The 18,753-nt window shown below is 40.4% G+C and overlaps 1 protein-coding gene across 2 annotated transcripts in view; it reads right to left on the bottom strand.

Annotated features, from left to right (window-relative positions):
* arhgap18 (Rho GTPase activating protein 18) overlaps positions 1–18,753 on the bottom strand; it is a 61,266-nt gene that overhangs the window by 25,433 nt on the left and 17,080 nt on the right. For both annotated transcript variants that reach the window (XM_036582464.1, XM_036582463.1), the window contains exon 2: positions 2,821–3,005. In XM_036582464.1, the coding sequence (XP_036438357.1) occupies positions 2,821–3,005 (185 nt within the window). The remainder of the gene's footprint in view (positions 1–2,820; positions 3,006–18,753) is intronic.

The raw sequence follows: 18,753 nt of genomic DNA, 5'->3' as shown, positions 1-18,753 counted from the left end.
TAGGCTGTAGTTGGGCTAGAATGGCTATACAGTTCTACTTTACTAGTTCTAGAATTCTTATACAGTCAGACTGTGCTATTCTAGAATGGCCAGACAGTTGGGCTGTTTTAGATATAGAATTCCCATACAGTAAGACTGTGCTAGTTCTAGAATGGCAAGACAACAAAACAGTGCTAGTTCTAGAATGCCCAGACAGTTGGTCTGGGCTAATTCTAGAAATCCCAGACAGTCAGACTGTGCTGGTTCTAGAATGGCCAGAGAGTTGGATGGTGCTAGTTCTAGAAGTCATAGACAGTCGGACTGTGGTAGTTCTAGAAATGCCAGATAGCTGGACTGTGCTAGCTCTAGAATTCCCACATAGTCAGAGTGGGCTAGTTCTAGAACGGCCAGTCAGTAAGGCTGTAGTTGGGCAAGTATGGCTGTACAGTTCTACTTTACTAGTTCTAGAATTCTTATACAGTCCTACAGAACAGTGCTGTTCTAGAATGGCCAGACAGCTGGGCTATGTTAGATCTAGAATTCCCACACAGTAAGACTGTGCTAGTTCTAGAATGGCAAGACAACAGAACAGTGCTGGTTCTAGAATACCCAGACAGTTGGACTGGGCTAATTCTAGAATTCCCAGACAGTCAGACTATGCTAGTTCTAGAATGACCAGAGAATTGGACAGCACTAGTTCTTGAGTGTTTTAAAATGGTTCCTAATAGAAAAACTCACTGACTGCTTTGCAGTGATGGTGACAGGAACCAGGGGTCGCCATGTCTACAACACAAATATAGACATTTTATCTGCTATTAAGAAGGTTTATTTGGGGACTATTTTGCCAGGTACTATTTGGGTGGTGGATCATTCTCAGCACTGCAGTAACACTGACGTGGTGGTGGTGTGTTAGAGTGTGTTGCGCTGGTCTGAGTGGATCAGACACAGCAGTGCTGCTGGAGTTTCTAAACACCTCAGTGTCACTGCTGGACTGAAAACCAGTCAACAGCGTCCTGTGGGCAGCGTCTTGTGACCACTGATGAAGGCCTAGAGGATGACCAACACAAACTGTGCAGCAGCAGATGAGCTATCGTCTCTGACTTTACATCTACAAGGTGGACTGACAAGGTAGGAGTGTCTAATAGAGTGGACAGTGAGTGGACACGGTGTTTAAAAACTCCAGCAGCACTGCTGTGTCTGATCCACTCGTACCAGCACAACACACACTAACACACCACCACCACATCAGCGTTACTGCAGTGCTGAGAATGATCCACCACCTAAACATTACCTGCTCTGTGGTGGTCCTTTGGGGGTCCTGACCACTGAAGAACAGGGTAACAAAGTATCAGAGAAACAGATGGACTACAGTCTGTAACTGTAGAACTACAAAGTGCCCCTATATAGTAAGTGGAGCTGATAAAATGGACAGTGAGTGTAGAAACAAACACCAAAAATCCTTACAAACTGTTTCTTCAATCTTTTTCACAGTAAAAGACCAGAGTTTCACATTCTTGGACAGTCACTGCAGTTTTAGTGGGTTGTTTTTTTCCTGTTCTAACACAACTAATTGACCTTGGGATCATTTTCCCACCCTGTATAAAGCCTACAGGACACATAAAAGTACGGAAAGGTCAGCTGCTGGTGTCTGGGTGTGAGAATTCCCCTTTTTGTGCAAAGAAACAGGAACCGTGTCACGCTTCAGGATACCTGAGCGAGTCTGAACCTTCACAGCTTTTGTAAGTTGATCAGCCGCAAATGGGACGATATAAACAGGGCAGGTTGGCACATGGATGCGACCTGAGAGCGAGATAAGGCTGACAGTACACGACAAATGGACGCTGTTTCTTCCTGCTGTCTAGCAGCTCTGAACTGCTGAAGCGTCTGTTGCGTGAATGAACTGAACTGATTCAGCTCCTCGAAAGATTCTCTCTGTTCAGCCAAGTTGCCTGTTCACAATGTTGTGTTGGGTCAAAATGTCTGTCTGTATAGTGCAAATCTAAAAAAATCTTATCCTACAAGAAAAGTCACAATAGGACGCAAAATGTTTGGTTATATTACACGTTTTGTTAATTTTAGGAGTGAAAATAAAGGAACACAATGTAAATATGGCATCTGTGCACCGTTTGCCATGTCTGAGACATCAGACCTTAGATATTTACCAGCATTATATTCTGACTATGTTCTATTTAAACCCAAGGCACTAACAGAAACAGCAATAAGCTAAATATATAAGGAAGCATCATTAATAGGCTACTTTCTATTGGAAGGTTTCTGTCCCAAACCCCTAAATTTACACTGCTGAAAATAAAACTTAATTTTTTTTTAAAGATCTTTTGATTTCTTTTAAAGTGAAGCTGAAAAATTTATATTTATCATGAGTTTACTGCCACATTTTCATGTCATTACCAAAACATAGTTTTAGTGTGTGGGTGGAGCCTAATTTTAGCCACGCCCATGTATTTTAGAGAGTATTTAGATCCTATTGTTGTCAATCAGTGTGGAAGATTAAGGATTGTCACATATTTTCTGTGATTCAGTGATTTTTTGATGATTTTATGTGTGAACAGCTCTTCAAAGCTGTGTTTGCTGGTCATGTACTGTCTGAGTTATAGTGACAAAATGAAATGTTTAGTCTTTTTTTTTAATAAAAAAAACATAATTGAGGTATAGAGTCACTCAAAGCAGAAGGATTTTAGTTGAAAGTCCCAAATGTGTTTCAGCTCTGACTTTAAACCAGCTCAGTAGAATCATCCGTATATATACTGAAAATACTCTAAACGTTTTAGTGCTAGTGTCTATGCATGACTGTGTATGACAGATTATCCAGCGACCACTGACCATCAGCTACTTTGAGCTGGACCTCCTCCTGCGGCTCTGCATCTCCGGCGTGCTGGATTATCTCCACCTCCTTCCAGTAATCATCCAGAGCCAGTTCATCCAGAGAGTCCTGCGAGTTGCAGCGCTGATATGGCGGCTTCTCACCAGGACGAGCCCGCTGGACATTATAGTGGCCTGTCCTGCGGCTGGGAGAGGGACAAGAGACAGAACAGGGACAGAACAAGAGAGAGAGAGAGAGTACAGTCAGGATTAGGAAAGAAAAATCCATCAAGATTCGTCAGTCTTAACCAGGGTTTGGCAACACGAGGCTCCAGAGTTGCATGCAGCTCTTTTACTGTCCTGTTGTGGCTCCACAGCTGAATCAGATTTGTAGGTAAAAATAAAATAATCCTCCTTTACAGTAAAATAAAGCTCTGCTGATCATTCAACACAGTTTAACAATAAATGGTCTTAAACTCTGGAGTTAATGTAGAACTGCTGATTCACCCTTTAACCCTGAAGATCAGCGCAGACTGCTGGTCACCATAGCAGCACAGACAACAGTCTCGCCTAGCTAGTAGCTAACGAAACGGCAGAGAGAGAGATTTAAGATGAACATCAATAATTTGGAGACGAATGGACTTATTAGTGTTTATAATCACTCCAGCTGGTTTCCTGATACGTTTAATCTGCAACGAGAAACTGACAAACACTAAAAAGTTGCAAGGCTGAAGTCAGTTTCTCATTCTCCAGCTTCTCATTCAAATTTTCCCGTTCCACCTTAAATGGTGCAGCAGTTACATTCTGGCACCATTTAAGGTGGAACGGGAAAATTCAAACAAGAAGCTGGAGAATGAGAAGCGACTTCAGCCTCATAAAAAGTCAAACATTGAGAGACATTTGACAAAAAACTGTTCTACTTTTGAGGAAATGTTTCCTGCTGGAGATGTGAGAAAAGCGGCTTTAGCTGAGCTGAATTAAAGCAGAGCAAAGTAAGTCTGTGTTTTCTTTTATATTATATTTTTAGCCTATATTAGTACATCAGGACATACTGAGACATATTTACAACCACGATGGTAAAATGGACATAAAATGTTGTGGCTCCCAAAATGTTTTGATTTTTGTTGAAAGGAGAAAATGGCTCTTCTCAACATTTGGGTAGCGACCCCTGACCTAAAGGTAATATTTAATTCAACTCTATCCATTTTGGAACATTATCATCAATTCCAATTGATTTTAATATTATTCTACAAAGTATGTGCTTTGTTCTTTAAACTACGTTTTTCTGTAAGGTAGTTTTGGGCCAAAATCAATTCTCCAGGTTATTTTTAAACCTAAAAATCCAGGCAGGCTATTGTTTTTATTGTCTGTGTTCCTCCACAGTGTAAACAGATCCCCTGGTCTGCAGCCAGGCCACATTGTTGGAGTTCACTCTTTCCAACACATTTGAGTTCAGGTAACCAGAACTCGACAATCTCTAGCTCCCAACAGCCACGCAGTCGGAGTCTAGAGCTGGACCAGAGTGAAAATGTGGACTGGATGACAGTTCCTGAGGACTGAACTGGTCTAAAGTGGTTTTACATTAGTGTACCTGCACTGTCCAAAAAAATCAATCACCTCCAAAATTAGTAACTTCACAGGTTAAAGAAAAAAAATCTGGTTTTCAACGTGGTTTTGGACGATTCTTTTGATCCATTCACCATGAAACTGTCACACAATGTACATGACTTCTGCTCAAATGATGTACAAAAATAAAATTAAAACTAAAACAGACATTCTTTTTTATTGGACAGCAATAAACCCCAGAGGACAGGGTGCTGTAAAGATAAATTCTGCCTACTTTATGTATTTTACAGTAACTTTACAGGATTTTTTTTATCCTGTAAAGATAATTTGCACACATTTTGTACTGTAAAGGTAACTTGTGCGCATGTTTTGTACTGTAAGGACAACTCTGCACAATTTTTTTTGCCTGTAAGTGTAGCTTTTGCGTATTTTTTTAAGTGTAGGAATACTTATTGTTCACTTTTTGTGCTGCATAGATAAAGTTTGCACATTCGTTTTGCTATAAATTGTTGTTCTGAAAGCAACTTTTGCACTTTTTTGTAATGCAAGGATTGCTTTTGTACAGTTTTTATACTGTAAGCATAACTTTTGCACACATTTTGTGCTGCAAAGGCAACTTTTGCACACTTTTTTGTACCGTAAAGGTAACTTTTGCGCAATTTCTGTACTATAAGCATAACGTTTGCACAATATTTTATACTCTAAGCATACATTTTACATATTTTGTACTGTAAAGATAAGCTTGCACAATTTTTGGTCCTGCAATAATAATTGTTACACTATTTTTGCTATATTGTTCAGCAAAATGCAGCAAAATGTTTTTGCTTTTGTTCTAAAAAACAACTTCTGCATCTTTTTGTAATGAAAAAATAACAACTGCATACTTTTTGTACTGTAAACATGATTTTACCCAATTTATGAAGTATAAAGATACACTTTGCACAGTTTTCGTACTATAAGGATAACTTTAGTTAGTCATAAAACTAAGTATAGCCCAAACATATTTAGTCATACTGCACCTTATAATTATACTTATATATACACATCACAAATAGCACAAATGGTCACTCAAAGCGTCATGGGTGGACTGGTCACACCCACCCTGGCCCTGAGTCATCAGCACAGCCTGACACATTTCACACATCAGCTGTAATGAAGGAAAAGCTTTTTTTTTATCATTTGTGCGTTAAAGCTGCTGACCCTGAGTCACCACCAGGCAGAAACTATGATCCTCCAACCACAGTCGTAAGATTGACCATTATAAACATCTGTTAATGCTCAGAAGCCAGTTTTTACTGCTACTCTGATATACTTCTCCAGTATAAATACTCAATTAATCACACAGTTAAATGCGGCCCATTCTGGACAGTGTGTGTACTTATTTCATTTGACCAACAGACAAGTAGACACTTTCCCAGAGGATTTATTGGGTGCAGTGCAGGATGGATCTTTCAGACACATATCCCTAATACACATGCTAATAGCCGAGTCTGTATTTCCCTACCGGAACTTTGCCCCCCACTATACACCCACCCTCTCGCTGCTCTCCGTGCCAAAGGCAAAAAGTCCCCAGTGTAAAAAAGAGCAGCCGTGTTGTTTGAAAATAAATAGCCTATTGTTGGTCTGACCTAAGGAAGGGGGGCAGGAGTGGGATAGTGGGGGTAGTTAGCAGCCGGCCAGTTTGGTTGTCCAGGGAGACGGCGTCCCCAGTGGGCAGCGGGCCTGCGTCGCTTTCTGGGAGGAATAAAAATAAAGTCTGAAAGCTCAGCAGCTCTTCTTAAAGCCTCTGGCTGGGTGACATCAGACAACACAAGGCTAACAGACCAGACTCAGCTTTACACGACACAGGGGTTCACTGTGTTTCTGGATTCGAGATGAACTGAATATCAGAGAAAAGTCAGATGAGGCTGAGAATCTCAGGGGAATCGTAGAGAAATATTAGGGGATATTACCTACTACTAAAATAGAATAAAACTGAACACAAGAAGTGGATAAAAACAAAAACACTGATTCAAACCACTCAAGCTTCCATTTGAGTACAATAATAATACAAATAATAATAATAAATTAAGCACGATCAGGAAAAATGCCACAGAGCTCGTTCTGATTGGTTTAAAGTAATAAAATTTACTATCAGGGACGGTATATGGCGTACTGATGAACCGTTCGTTACGCCCTCTACGGTTCAATACGCACACGTGAACTGCAGTATTACGACATGTCTGTTATTTTCCTATCATTTCCAAAACTTGCTTATTGCACTGGAGACTACATGCACACTGTACAGTCAGATCCACCGAACATCTCTGGAGCCAATCAGCACTCTGTATGCAAATTCAAGCTGGAAAAAGGGGAGGGGCTAACAACAAATAACCCTTCAGGTCCAACGTGACAATGGCGAGCACTAGCCAGTTAAGGCCACTGCACACCGGATGCGCTGCGTCGCACTGCAACCAAAAGTCTGAAACCTTTGTTTTTAATGGAGGTACTCATCATCGATGACACAGTCTTCGAAATTTTTGTCTACATGTTATTAACGGAACTTTTATTTACCGTCCAATTTAGATTTTAACAAACAACTAGATTTAACGTGATAAATTGAAGTTTTTTGCTCAAACATGTGGACCAAAAGGCACTGAATTTAACATTAAACATATGTTAAATATGTTAACATATGAAAATTAATGAGATAAAGCAACACAGAAAATAAACAACAGAGTAAATCAATTAATAACAGGGTACAGAGAGAATACAGTAGGTATTTAAGTATATTACTATTACTATTTTACTCTTTCTGTACTACATAACCCAGAAGGATAAGCGGCTTAGATAATGTGTGAGTGTGTGTGTGTATTATATTTAAATTGAGGTGAATAAAAACAAAAGTATTAATTTAAATAATCTGAGTTTCCATTTAAGTACTATTATTATTATTATTATTATTATTATTATTATAGAGGTAGATAGAGTAAATAAGGCAGTCAATCAACTTAATTCTATCCATCTAAGTCAGTTCTATCTGACGTACTTCAGCACTTCAGCAGTTTTTCAATCACCCCCTCAGCACTGTCTGTCCTCTACACACCTCGACCCCCCTGCAGCGTCAGAATGGAATGTTCTCCCTCTCTTTCCTCCATTTAGAACTGTTCTCTCTGCCTCCATAAATCCAAAAGGTCTAGCTACGGAGCTGCATTCCAGACAAAAACGTCCATCAAGCATAAGTTCTTCATTTTTCAGGAGTATCTCTAAGATATAAGACAATCCACTTATATCCACTTATATATGATCCCATCTAGCACCAAAAAGGGTTTTGCTCTTGTAATGACAAGCTTCTAACAACAGAAGAACCCTTTTTGGTGCTATATAGAGCCATATACAACACACTCTACATCACGGTTTCACCATGCAAAGAACCACTCAAGCATGAAATGGCTCTATGTAGGACTCACAGTCCTAAACAGAAACGCTTCCCTTTACTAGAGAACCCTTGAGGAACCATCTCTGTTAAGTGTGTAGTTCAGCCTCAAGCTGACTCAGTCCTGGAGCAGGTGTGCTGCTAAAATCTCCACTTGTGTTTGTACAAATCCTCCTGCTTGACTTTGGCTAATGGTGCACAATTAAGACGTTTGCTTTTGGTGAGCGGTCAAATAAAAGGAGCTTAAAGCGGCGTCTGTAAACACGGGCAGGACAGGGAGGCGGCAGGAATGTGTTCGCAGCCTTGACGCACATGCTAACAACAGCCCTCTTACTGCGGCCTTTTTAGCATAAATCGCTAAACTCGCTAAAACCAAAACTTTCCAGCCCAAAAACTGACATTTGAAAAGCATATTTGCCTTATTATATAAATTTAGGGCAGAAATATGCCTCATTTGAATGTGTGACCACTGCAGGGGACGAGAGCGCTAGGTTCTCTGCTACAAAGCTCAGGAACATGGAAACGGTCAGACTGCACTTACATGGAGAGGAAAGGGACAAAGTGCTTGAACAAGGGAAGGGGCGAGAGAGGGAGAGAGAGAGAAAGAGGGGTAAATACAGTGTGAAGTCTCACAAAAGAATACAGACTCATTACACCCATTTTTCCACCCTGGCTAATTAATCTCCCAACAGGACCTGGTCAGCGAACTGACCATGTTGGCCAACTACACAGCAACAGTGTACAGAAAATTCTCAATACGATTTCACTATTATTTCTACAGTACTTTACGTTTCTTTATGCTACCATAAAGCAATTTTACAGTGATCCAGACCTAACTGGGAATCTGGGCGCTAGCTCTACAATAGCCACACTGACACTGCTGGCTCTAGAACGAAGGGAAGGTGGACTTTACCAGTTCTAGAATGACCACAGCTGCCTCTTATTAGAGAAATAGTGCAGTATGTAGTGTGTCAGCCATGTTGTAGCATTGTTTGAATTCTCATTGTTTCATGGCCGTTACATAAACGCTAGGTAGTGAAACGTGACTGAAATAAAGAGTAAACTATTCCGAGCACTATTCCATTAAAAAGTACAAGCAAATGGCCGTCCATAGCCTGGAGTCCGAGAGAGCACAATTGGCCTCGCTCTCTCTGGGTGGGTAGGATGGTCCCTCCTTCTCCCCCCATCACTCAGTGCGATGCTAGTCAGCGCAGGCGTCTGTTAGCTGACGTAACAGATCTGGCGGTTGGCGCTTTCCTCCGAGCGCGTTCGGCTGTCCAGTGACGTTGCGTGAGCGGCAGCTCAAAAAGAAGCGGTGGTTGGCTTCACAGGTCTCGGAGGAAGCCTGTGTTAGCCTTCACCCTCCTAGCGTTGATAGCGTTGTGTGATTGGGGGAGTCCTAACTAGCGGGTGGAATTGGAGACGACTAAATTGGGGAGAAAATCGGGTAAAAAAAAGTACAAGCAAAACATGATTTTATTCAATATTTGTCACTAAATCCAGTTAAATTTGATTAATTTTGCTCTCTTTATTATGAAACACGCAGTTGGTCAGTTTCTACAAGTACTGACGATATGTTCAGAAAAGCATACCGTATTGTATTGTGGCATAATTTATCACAATATCAATATGTATCGTCAAATTGCCAAGCCCTACATTAGTTCTAGAATGACTGGGCATTTGGACTGGCCACTGTAGGACTAGTAGGGTCTGTCATTCAAGAATTGATTGTCTGGTCATTCTCTGCTAGTTCTACAATTTCCAGAAAGGTGGGCTGCGTTTGCTCCGGAATGATCAAGTAGTATGAATTTGCTAGCTCTAGATTGACTGCACTAGTTAGGTCTAGAACAGGGGTACAGGTCGACTGGTTCTAAAATGACCATGCAGCAGGACTAGGTCACTTTAAGAAAGACTAGATGGACCAGGGTCCAGTTGCACCAGCTATACCTCAGTTCAATCATAGGCTAGTTATAATACAGCCTAACCTTTATGAAGCTCAGGTTTACACATTCAAGTCAAGTTACAGTGACAGTGTTAATCTTTGGTAGCAATGCAGCCTTTATTAAAATGTTACTAGCTAAGGCACTGCTTGTAACCAAGTTCTCCACACATCCTTTTTCCAAATGGATAAACACTTGCTTTAATTCTATATCATCGTTCTGCATCATGGGGCTCCGGAGCCACACGTGGCTCTTTTACTGTCCTGTTGTGGCTCCACAGCTGAATCAGATCTGTAGGTAAAAATAAAATAATCCTCCTTTACAGTAAAATAAAGCTCTGCTGATCGTTCAACACAGTTTAACAATAAATGGTCTTAAACTCTGGAGTTAATGTAGAACTGCTAATTCACCCTTTAACCCTGAAGATCAGTGCAGACTGCTGGTCACCATAGCAACACAGACAACAGTCTTGTCTAGCTAGTAGCTAACGAAACGGCAAAGAGAGAAATTTAAGATGAACATCGATAATTTGGAGATGAATGGACTTATTAGTGTTTATAATCACTCCAGCTGGTTTCCTGATATGTTTAATCTGCAACGAGTAACTGACAAACACTGAAAAGTCATGAAGCATCTTGTTCAAATTGCCCCATTCCACCTTAAATGGTGCAGCAGTTACATTCTGGAGACTCAGGCACCACTTAAGGTGGAACGGGAAAATTCGAACAAGAAGCTGGAGAATGAGAAGCGACTTCAACCTCATAAAAAGTCGAACGGTGAGAGACGTTTTACAAGAAACTGTTCTACTTTTGTGGAAATGTTTCCTGCTGGAGATGCGAGAAAAGCAGCTATAGCTGAGCTAAAGCTGAAAGCAGAGCAAAGTAAGTCTGTGTTTTCATTTATATTATATTTTTTAGCCTATACTAGTGTATCAGCACATACTGAGACATATTTACAGCCAAGTTGGTAAAATGGACATTTTGGGATAGGCTCCAGCACCCCACCGCGACCCAGGAGGATAAGCGGTTTAGATGATGGATGGATGGATGGATGGATATTCGTTTTTTGTTTTGTTTGCATCAGTTTTCGCAGTTTCATCTTTGTCATCGGCAGTGAAATAAACTAGATGCTGACCTCTCTGGACACCATGGATGCTGAACATCTTGTTGTTGAATTTTTTTTACGTGAACGCAGCATAAAAATGTACTCACATGTTGGCAAAGCAAACTAATTCAGAAAGACAACAGTTTGAAACTGACAAGTGTAAAGAGTTCACAGGACTACAGAAGCAGGTAGGGACTTCAACTTATTAAGAAACTTACTATGACTGCTGTAACTGCTATAAACCCTGGATAGAGGATTTTGGGAATCGCAAAGCCATTAAAGCTACATCTACGCTGCCTTCAAAACTCAGCCAAACGAAGGTACCCCAGTGTTGTACACAGGCATCCAGTTCGAACGTGCCTTTGAACGCTGCCTGACGAGGCACCATTTGTCACGTTTCAGGCACAGTCTAGGCCACTAATGAGCAGAGCCTGAGACACAGATGTGGCTGCAGGTCTTTAGTACCAGCAGAACTTGCTGTTGCTGCAGCAACTAAAACTCTACATGAGGAATTTACACAGCAGGGAGTCCCAAAGCCGGGCCTTTAACCCTTCTCCCAGATCGGCAACAGAAACACTCTGTGCAGTAAGTTACTCTGTCTTCCTTAAATAACACGCTGCTGTGATGTGCCGGGCCACGTGGTTCTTGACGCTCAAGGGACGGGAAGAAATGTTCTGTGTGGTAATAGCTGAAGGCTTCTTCCCATCCCTCGAGCATCATGAACCACATTTTCCTTTACAAACTACTCTGGATCGAGATGGGAGTAAACCAGGGGGGTTCAGGGAAAAACCGACGTGGGGCACATATTTACATGGACTTCTTATGTAGTTAAAGAAGGTCAAGCAGCGTGAGCTTCTGGCCACATTACAACATTTCCCAGTCACAGTCTCCCACCAAAATTCAGAACGATTCATCAGCGTTCTAAAGAAATCTGAGCCAAAGAGAGTTTTCAGGGCATGGAAAGTTTTTTTTTCAGTTGTGTGAATCACAAAATCCAACCTTATATTACTTTAATCACCATCTTGTTTCCTACAACGCAGCAAAGTTTACAAGCGGCTGACAAGTTCACAGCGAGTGCAGCTGGGCTTCAGTTCTGCCTCTGTACTGCAGGGTTAGTTCTTACACAGCATTACAGCTCGGATACCTTTAGTAGACAAAGACTAATACAGGAAATTCAGTCTTTTTCCATGTTTACACAGATTATAAGATGAAAAAGAGAAATATCTGAAAACAGGGATTTAAATCTGCTTTATTAGTGTCTTTCAGACGTCAGTATTTTGATTTTAATAAGTATATCAATGAAATTGACATTGTTGGTTGGTAAAGCTGTAGTTATTCAGAAACAATGTTCCATATTTTAGTGATGTGTGATGTTTTTATTTGCTGTCCTTCACTGGACAAACAATAAATCCGTCACTGTTTGACACACATCAGTGTTCTCATATCGGTGTTCATATATAATTAGATCAGTATCAGTTGATCTGTTTGTCTGTCTTATAGATGATAATATATAAAGCAGTTTGGTTGGAAAATATATTTCTTACAACACAGAATTATATTGAATTAACTCTGTTTGCACTGATTGATCAGACTTTTCTAGCAGGTGTTAAACTGACCCTCTGTCTGTTCCAGTGAACCCACCCATGGGCTAAACTGGGACACTGCACTTCCCATCATTTTGGGTGGAATTGTACTGAACAGTAGGAGCTGGAAAGAAAGTTCAAGTGTTCATTTGTAGCAGACATGTTTGTGTTGCTTGTATAAAAACATGATTATTCCAACTTAAATATTTTTAAAATTATTTCACATTTCGCAATTATTTTGCAGGCCTCTCGTAATATCCATGTCTTGCGAGCAATTTCAGTTCCTAATACCGGGCGTAAGAGGAAGTGCTCAGGCGTTTGATTTGACCAGACTTTGTACAGTCGTCATCACCACAGGAAGTGAGGATCAGCAGGCCTCTCTGTTTATATGGAGATCAGATGTTTTCCCTGCACTCGTTTCCAAGATGACAGTTCTAGAATGGTCTGGAGGGAGATTATACTGTTTCATAAGGCTTGACAACAGGTTATTCTGTCTCTGGTTGTTCTACAACGACTGATAGGACCGTGCTGGTTCTAGAATGTCCAGACAGAGGGACTCTGCTAGTTGGTTCTAGAATACATTTACATTTATGGCATTTGGCAGATGCTCTTATCCAGAGCGACTTACAATTGTAATCATTTCACACAGGTAAGCAAAGGCAGTGTTAGGAGTCTTGCCCAAGGACTCTTACTGGTATAGTGTAGGGTGTTTACCCAGGTGGGGTTTGAACCCCAGTCTACAGACAGTGCAGTCAGGGTCTACAATGACCAGACAGTGGGATTGGGTTTGTTCTAAAAATGACGGCACAGTTGAGCTTTGCTTGTTCTAAAATGGCCAGAGAGGAGGTTTGTGTTTATTCTAGACTGACCATGCAGTTCTAGAACTGACAAGCAACTGGACCTTTCTAGTCCTAGAATCACTGGCCAATTAGCACTAGAACGTCCAAGCTGTCTGGTGTTGCTTGCTCTAGAATGGCTGGGCAGCCAGACTCTAGTTCTGGAAGATTGGACTGTGCCAGTTCTACTGTTCCACTGGTATTGTGCACGTTCTAAAATTACTGCACAGATGAACGTTGCTAGTTCTAGAATGGCCAGGCAGTCAAACTCTGCTAGTTCTTCAATTTGTGTCTATTCTAAACTGACCAGGAAGTTTGACTGTGTTAGTTCTAGAAAAAACAAGCAATTGGACATCACAAGTTCTAGAACGGTTGCGCAAGCTAGTTCTAGAATGCCTGAGCAGTCAGGCGTTGCTGGTTCAAGTATGACTAAAAAAGTCGTGCTGTGTTTGCTTCAAAATTCCTCTGCAGCTGGATGTGCGAGCTCTAGAATGGCCAGGCGGTCAGTTGAGAATTCAAGAATGTTGGATTAAGCTAGTTCTAGACCCCATATGTCAAACACAAGGCCCACGAACCTGTTCGTTGTAAAGTTACAGGGTAACAATAGACTGAGCTGGTTCTTAAGTGCCAGGGCATTAGGTCATTCTAGCTGGTTCTAGAATGGCCAGAAAGTCTAAATTTCTACTTCTTCAATTTGTGTTTATTAAAAAAGTGGTGCTGTGTTTGCTTCAAAATTATTGAGCAGCAGAACGTGCAAGCTCTAGAATGGCCAGGCGGTCAGTTGACTAGTTCAAGAATACTGGACTAAGCTAGTTCTTGAACAATATAAAAGACATTCTCCATTAATCTGAAGAACGATTTCATCATGCAAAGAACCATTTAAGCATTCGATGGTTTTATATAGAACTCATGGTTCTATATATAGAACCATTTTCTTTACTAAAAAACAACTCTGTGCTAGCTCTAAAGTGTCTGGGCATTGGGTCATTCTAGCTGGAACAATCAAATCATAGTTGGAACAATCGGGAAATTTGGGTCTGTTAGCTCAAAAATAGCTCGGATTTTGTGGATTTTACTGTGGTTTCTAAGAAGCAAGGCTGCTTTCTGGAATGCTAGTGGGCTAATGCTAATTTAGCACAGTGAGAGAAAAGAGCGAGAGAGCTTATCAAGTCATCAGCAGGTCAATCCACCTCTAGGCCTGTATTAGCCCAAAAACCCCAGACAGGCCTTTATTTTGACACACAAAAGAGTCATAGTCCCTAGCATTTACATATATATTACACCTAAAAACACAGGTTAGGGTTACAATTCATTTATATTTTAAAATAAAACAATAAGTTATTTTAACAATTACACCATCTTGAGCCTCAATTTAGCAATATTGGTTTTCAATTATAATCAATTATCTAGAATTCCAAGCACCACAGAAGAGCTCATCCCCACAGTCATGTGTGAAGGCTGAGGCCATATTTTGAGGTAAAAAACATGTTTTTCTGCTATTTTAACTACAATAATCTATACATGACTATGGAATATATCATTTTAAATGACAAAGAAAACAAATGGCAAATAAATATTATAAAATATACAATGAAAGTCCCCAGGAGTCGTGTCACTGGTGTTACCGTGTAAACAAAAAGTCTCTTATTTTGAAATAAAAGTCACACTGATGACATCACTCGACTTCCTTTTACCTGTTTTCTGAGGATCTATGAAGAAAAGCTCATGGTGAGTCCACTGTGTCTTTCAGTTATCAGAGATTTTCTCATTTAGCTCATGATTTCATATGAAGCTTTTAGCTGAAGTCACTGGTGTGACCGACTTTATTCTGAGGTAACTGAGAAAAAATAGAATACAAATGGATTAAATTCCATATTTTGGTGGATATTCCATGATTGACCACATGTGGTTTGATGCTCTGTAGCAGTTATTTTGTAAAATGCATTGTTCATTAAAAATGTCTCTGGTGTTCCCTTTATTATGTGTAACACCAATGAGGATCAGTAACACCAGTGACTCCTATGGAGAGATAGAAAAGTGGACGTTTCTGTAGACTGACCCGAAAACAAACTTTCACACGAAAGGAACACTTTTCATAGCAAATCCAGGCAGGAGAAGAAGACAAACAGCAACTTCAGAGCATCTATCTGCGTATCACCCAGCCGAGCATGGAAAGAAGAAGCATCAAATATCCCACATATTTTGGGAGATGAAATCTGGCATGTTTGGGCACGCTCAGCGTGTTTACGCGGAAAAGGATTTCCTCCTCACCTCTCGGCCTTTTTCCATTCCTCCCGGAGGCAAACGAGAAGCGTACAGCTAAACAAGCTCACGGTTCCCATCTGGGCTCCAACATCCACACTAACGACAACAGTTTAATGACCAGCTAATTAATGAGCAGATAGTTTCGGTGCGGTTTGGTTCATGTCAACACTTTGCAACTGCGTTTTGTTCTGTTTTTAACATCATTTTTAAAGCCAAGAGCCGCTTTTTACACTGTAGGGACGTTTCATGATAAACGGACCAGCAGAAACGGAATAAAATGATTCTTGATACAGAAACACAGACGTCTGCAATATTATACACCAATCAGGCATAACATTCTGACCACCTCCTTGTTTCTACGCTCATTGTCCATTTTATCAGCTCCACTTACTATATAGGAGCACTTTGTAGTTCTACAGTTACAGACTGTAGTCCATCTGTTTCTCTGATACTTTGTTAGCCCCCTTTTACCCTGTTCTTCAGTGGTCAGGACCCCCATGGACCCTCACAGAGCAGGTACTATTTGTGTGGTGGATCATTCTCAGCACTGCAGTAACACTGACGTGGTGGTGGTGTGTTAGTGTGTGTTGTGCTGGTCTGAGTGGATCAGAGTTTTTAAACACCTCAGTGTCACTGCTGGACTGAGAATAGTCCACCAACCAAAAACATCCAGCCAACAGCGTCCTGTGGGCAGCGTCCTGTGACCACTGATGAAGGCCTAGAGGATGACCAACACAAACTGTGCAGCAGCAGATGAGCTATCGTCTCTGATTTTACATCTACAAGGTGGACTGACAAGGTAGGAGTGTCTAATAGAGTGGACAGTGAGTGGACACAGTGTTTAAAAACTCCAGCAGCACTGCTGTGTCTGATCCACTCAGACCAGCACAACACACCTCCACCACATCAGTGTTACTGCAGTGCTGAGAATGACCCACCACCCAAATAGTACCTGCTCTGTGAGGGTCCATGGGGGTCCTGACCACTGAGGAACAGGGTAAAAGGGGGCTAACAAAGTATCAGAGAAACAGATGGACTACAGTCTGTAACTGTAGAACTACAAAGTGCTCCTATATAGTAAGTGGAGCTGATAAAATGGACAATGAGCGTAGAAACAGGGAGGTGGTCATAATGTTATGGCTGATTGGTGTATAATAAACTAGATTTACATTTGATTTACATTCTGTATCAACAGGGTCGAGTCTGCACTTCTGACTCCTTTTATTTGTTTTGGTGTCAAAAACTACAAAAACAAAAAATTTCATCAAATTCAAATCAAGATAAAAAGATGGTTCTTCAAGGTACTTTAGTAAAGGCAGTGGTTCTGAATGGAACCTCTATAGTTCTATAGAACAATTTGTATGTTTAAATGATTCTTTGCACAAATGGTTCCTAAGGGTTCTTTAGCAAACAAGCCTTTGCATAATTAAAGGGTTTTTACGTCATTAAATTGTTGTTCAGACTGAAGGAGAATGTGCTGTAGATGGTTCTACATAGAACCTTTTTGAAAAGGGTTCAATATAGCACCAACAAGTGTTCTTCTACTGTCACAATGTCAAGCCTGTAACAACAGAAGAACCCTTTTTGATGCTATATAGAACCGTATACAACACATTGTCCATCAGTCCGAGCCCTTTTCAAGATGTAAAGAACCCTTTAATCATGCAAAGTGTTCTTTCAGTGTTCATGGTTCTATATAGAACCATGTTCTTTACTAAAGAACCTTGAAGAACCATCTTTTAAGTGTGTATGGCGAAATTGTTCTTGGAGAATGTGTTGTATATGGTTCTATATAGCACCAAAAACTGTTCTTGTATTGTTATAAGCTTGACATTGTAACAATAACAGAACCCTTTTTGGTGCTATATAGAACCACTTTCAAAAATGTCATATACAACACTTTTTCCATCAATCTGAAGAACAATTCCACCATGCCAAGAACCATTCATGCATGAAATGGCTCTATATAGAACTCACGGTTCTAAAAAGAACGACTGCCTTTACTGAAGAACCCTTGAAGAACCAGCTTTTTTAAGTGTCCATGATAAAAAGGTTTTTTAGAATGTGTTACAGGGTCAAGCCTGTAACAACTGAAGAACGCTTGTTGGTGCTACATAGAACCCTTTTCAAAAAGGTTTGATATAGAACCTTATTAAACACATTCTCCATCAATCTGAACAAACTTTCATGATGCAAAGAACCGTTTAATCCTGCAAAGGGCTCTTTGAGTTTTTAGAACCATTTTCTTTACTAAAGAACCTCTGGTAAAGAACCATGCATTTTTAGAACCATTTACTAAAGAACCATGCACATCTTTTTTAAATGTGCATAGTGAAATGGTTCTTGGAGAATGTGTTCTATATGGTTCTATACAGCACCAAAAAGGGTTCTTCTATTGTTATAAACCTAACATTATAACAACAGAACCCTTTTTGGTGCTAATACAGAACTGTTTTCAAAAAGGTTCTATATAGGATAATATACAACACATTCTCCATCAATCTGAAGAACCATTACACTATGCAAAGAACCATTTCAACATGCAATGGTTCTATATCGACCTCATGGTTCTGTATATAGAACCCTTTCCTTTACTAAAAAACCCTTGAAGAACCATCTTTAAGTGTGCATGGTGAAATAATTGTTTAGAATGTGTTGTATATGGTTCTTGGTAGCACCAAAAAGGGTTCTTGTATACACATTCTCCATCAATCTGAAGAACAATTTCACCATGCAAAGAACCATTTAAGCATGAAATGGTTCTATAGAGATCTATGGTTCTTGCCTTTATGAAAGAACCCTTGAAGAACCACCTTTTCTAAGTGTTTACTTACAAATGCAATTGAAGGTTTAGAACCTGCACTTTCTACTTAATTCCTCTGTTTGTTTCAAAGAGCTACGAGTCAGAAATAATTGATTTATGTCAATAATTCAATTTCAAATGTTTTCTATTGCTATTATACTGTTATAACAACGGCATTCGATTAAAAGAACCAAACTGTAAATGTAGTAGTCTTGTTCTCTCCATACCTTGACCACAGTTACATAAAGCGTGTCTGATGTGACGCTGTGACCTGAACGATCTGTAAAATGACCCGGCGCTGTACGGTTATCCCCATATCACCCTGCTTTAGGAGGGTATTTATAACACCATAATAGGGCTGGCTGAAAGGAGCTCACGGCCTGTGTCAATGGAAAACTGATAAAACCCTGAAGAACGATAACGCGTGTTGACTCTGTGCGGC

This window comes from Colossoma macropomum, unplaced genomic scaffold (assembly GCF_904425465.1).
Source record: "Colossoma macropomum unplaced genomic scaffold, Colossoma_macropomum, whole genome shotgun sequence".
NCBI classification, from domain to species: domain Eukaryota; kingdom Metazoa; phylum Chordata; class Actinopteri; order Characiformes; family Serrasalmidae; genus Colossoma; species Colossoma macropomum.
Note: the sequence above shows the minus strand (reverse complement) of the source record. Positions and strands in the feature narration are given on the sequence as shown.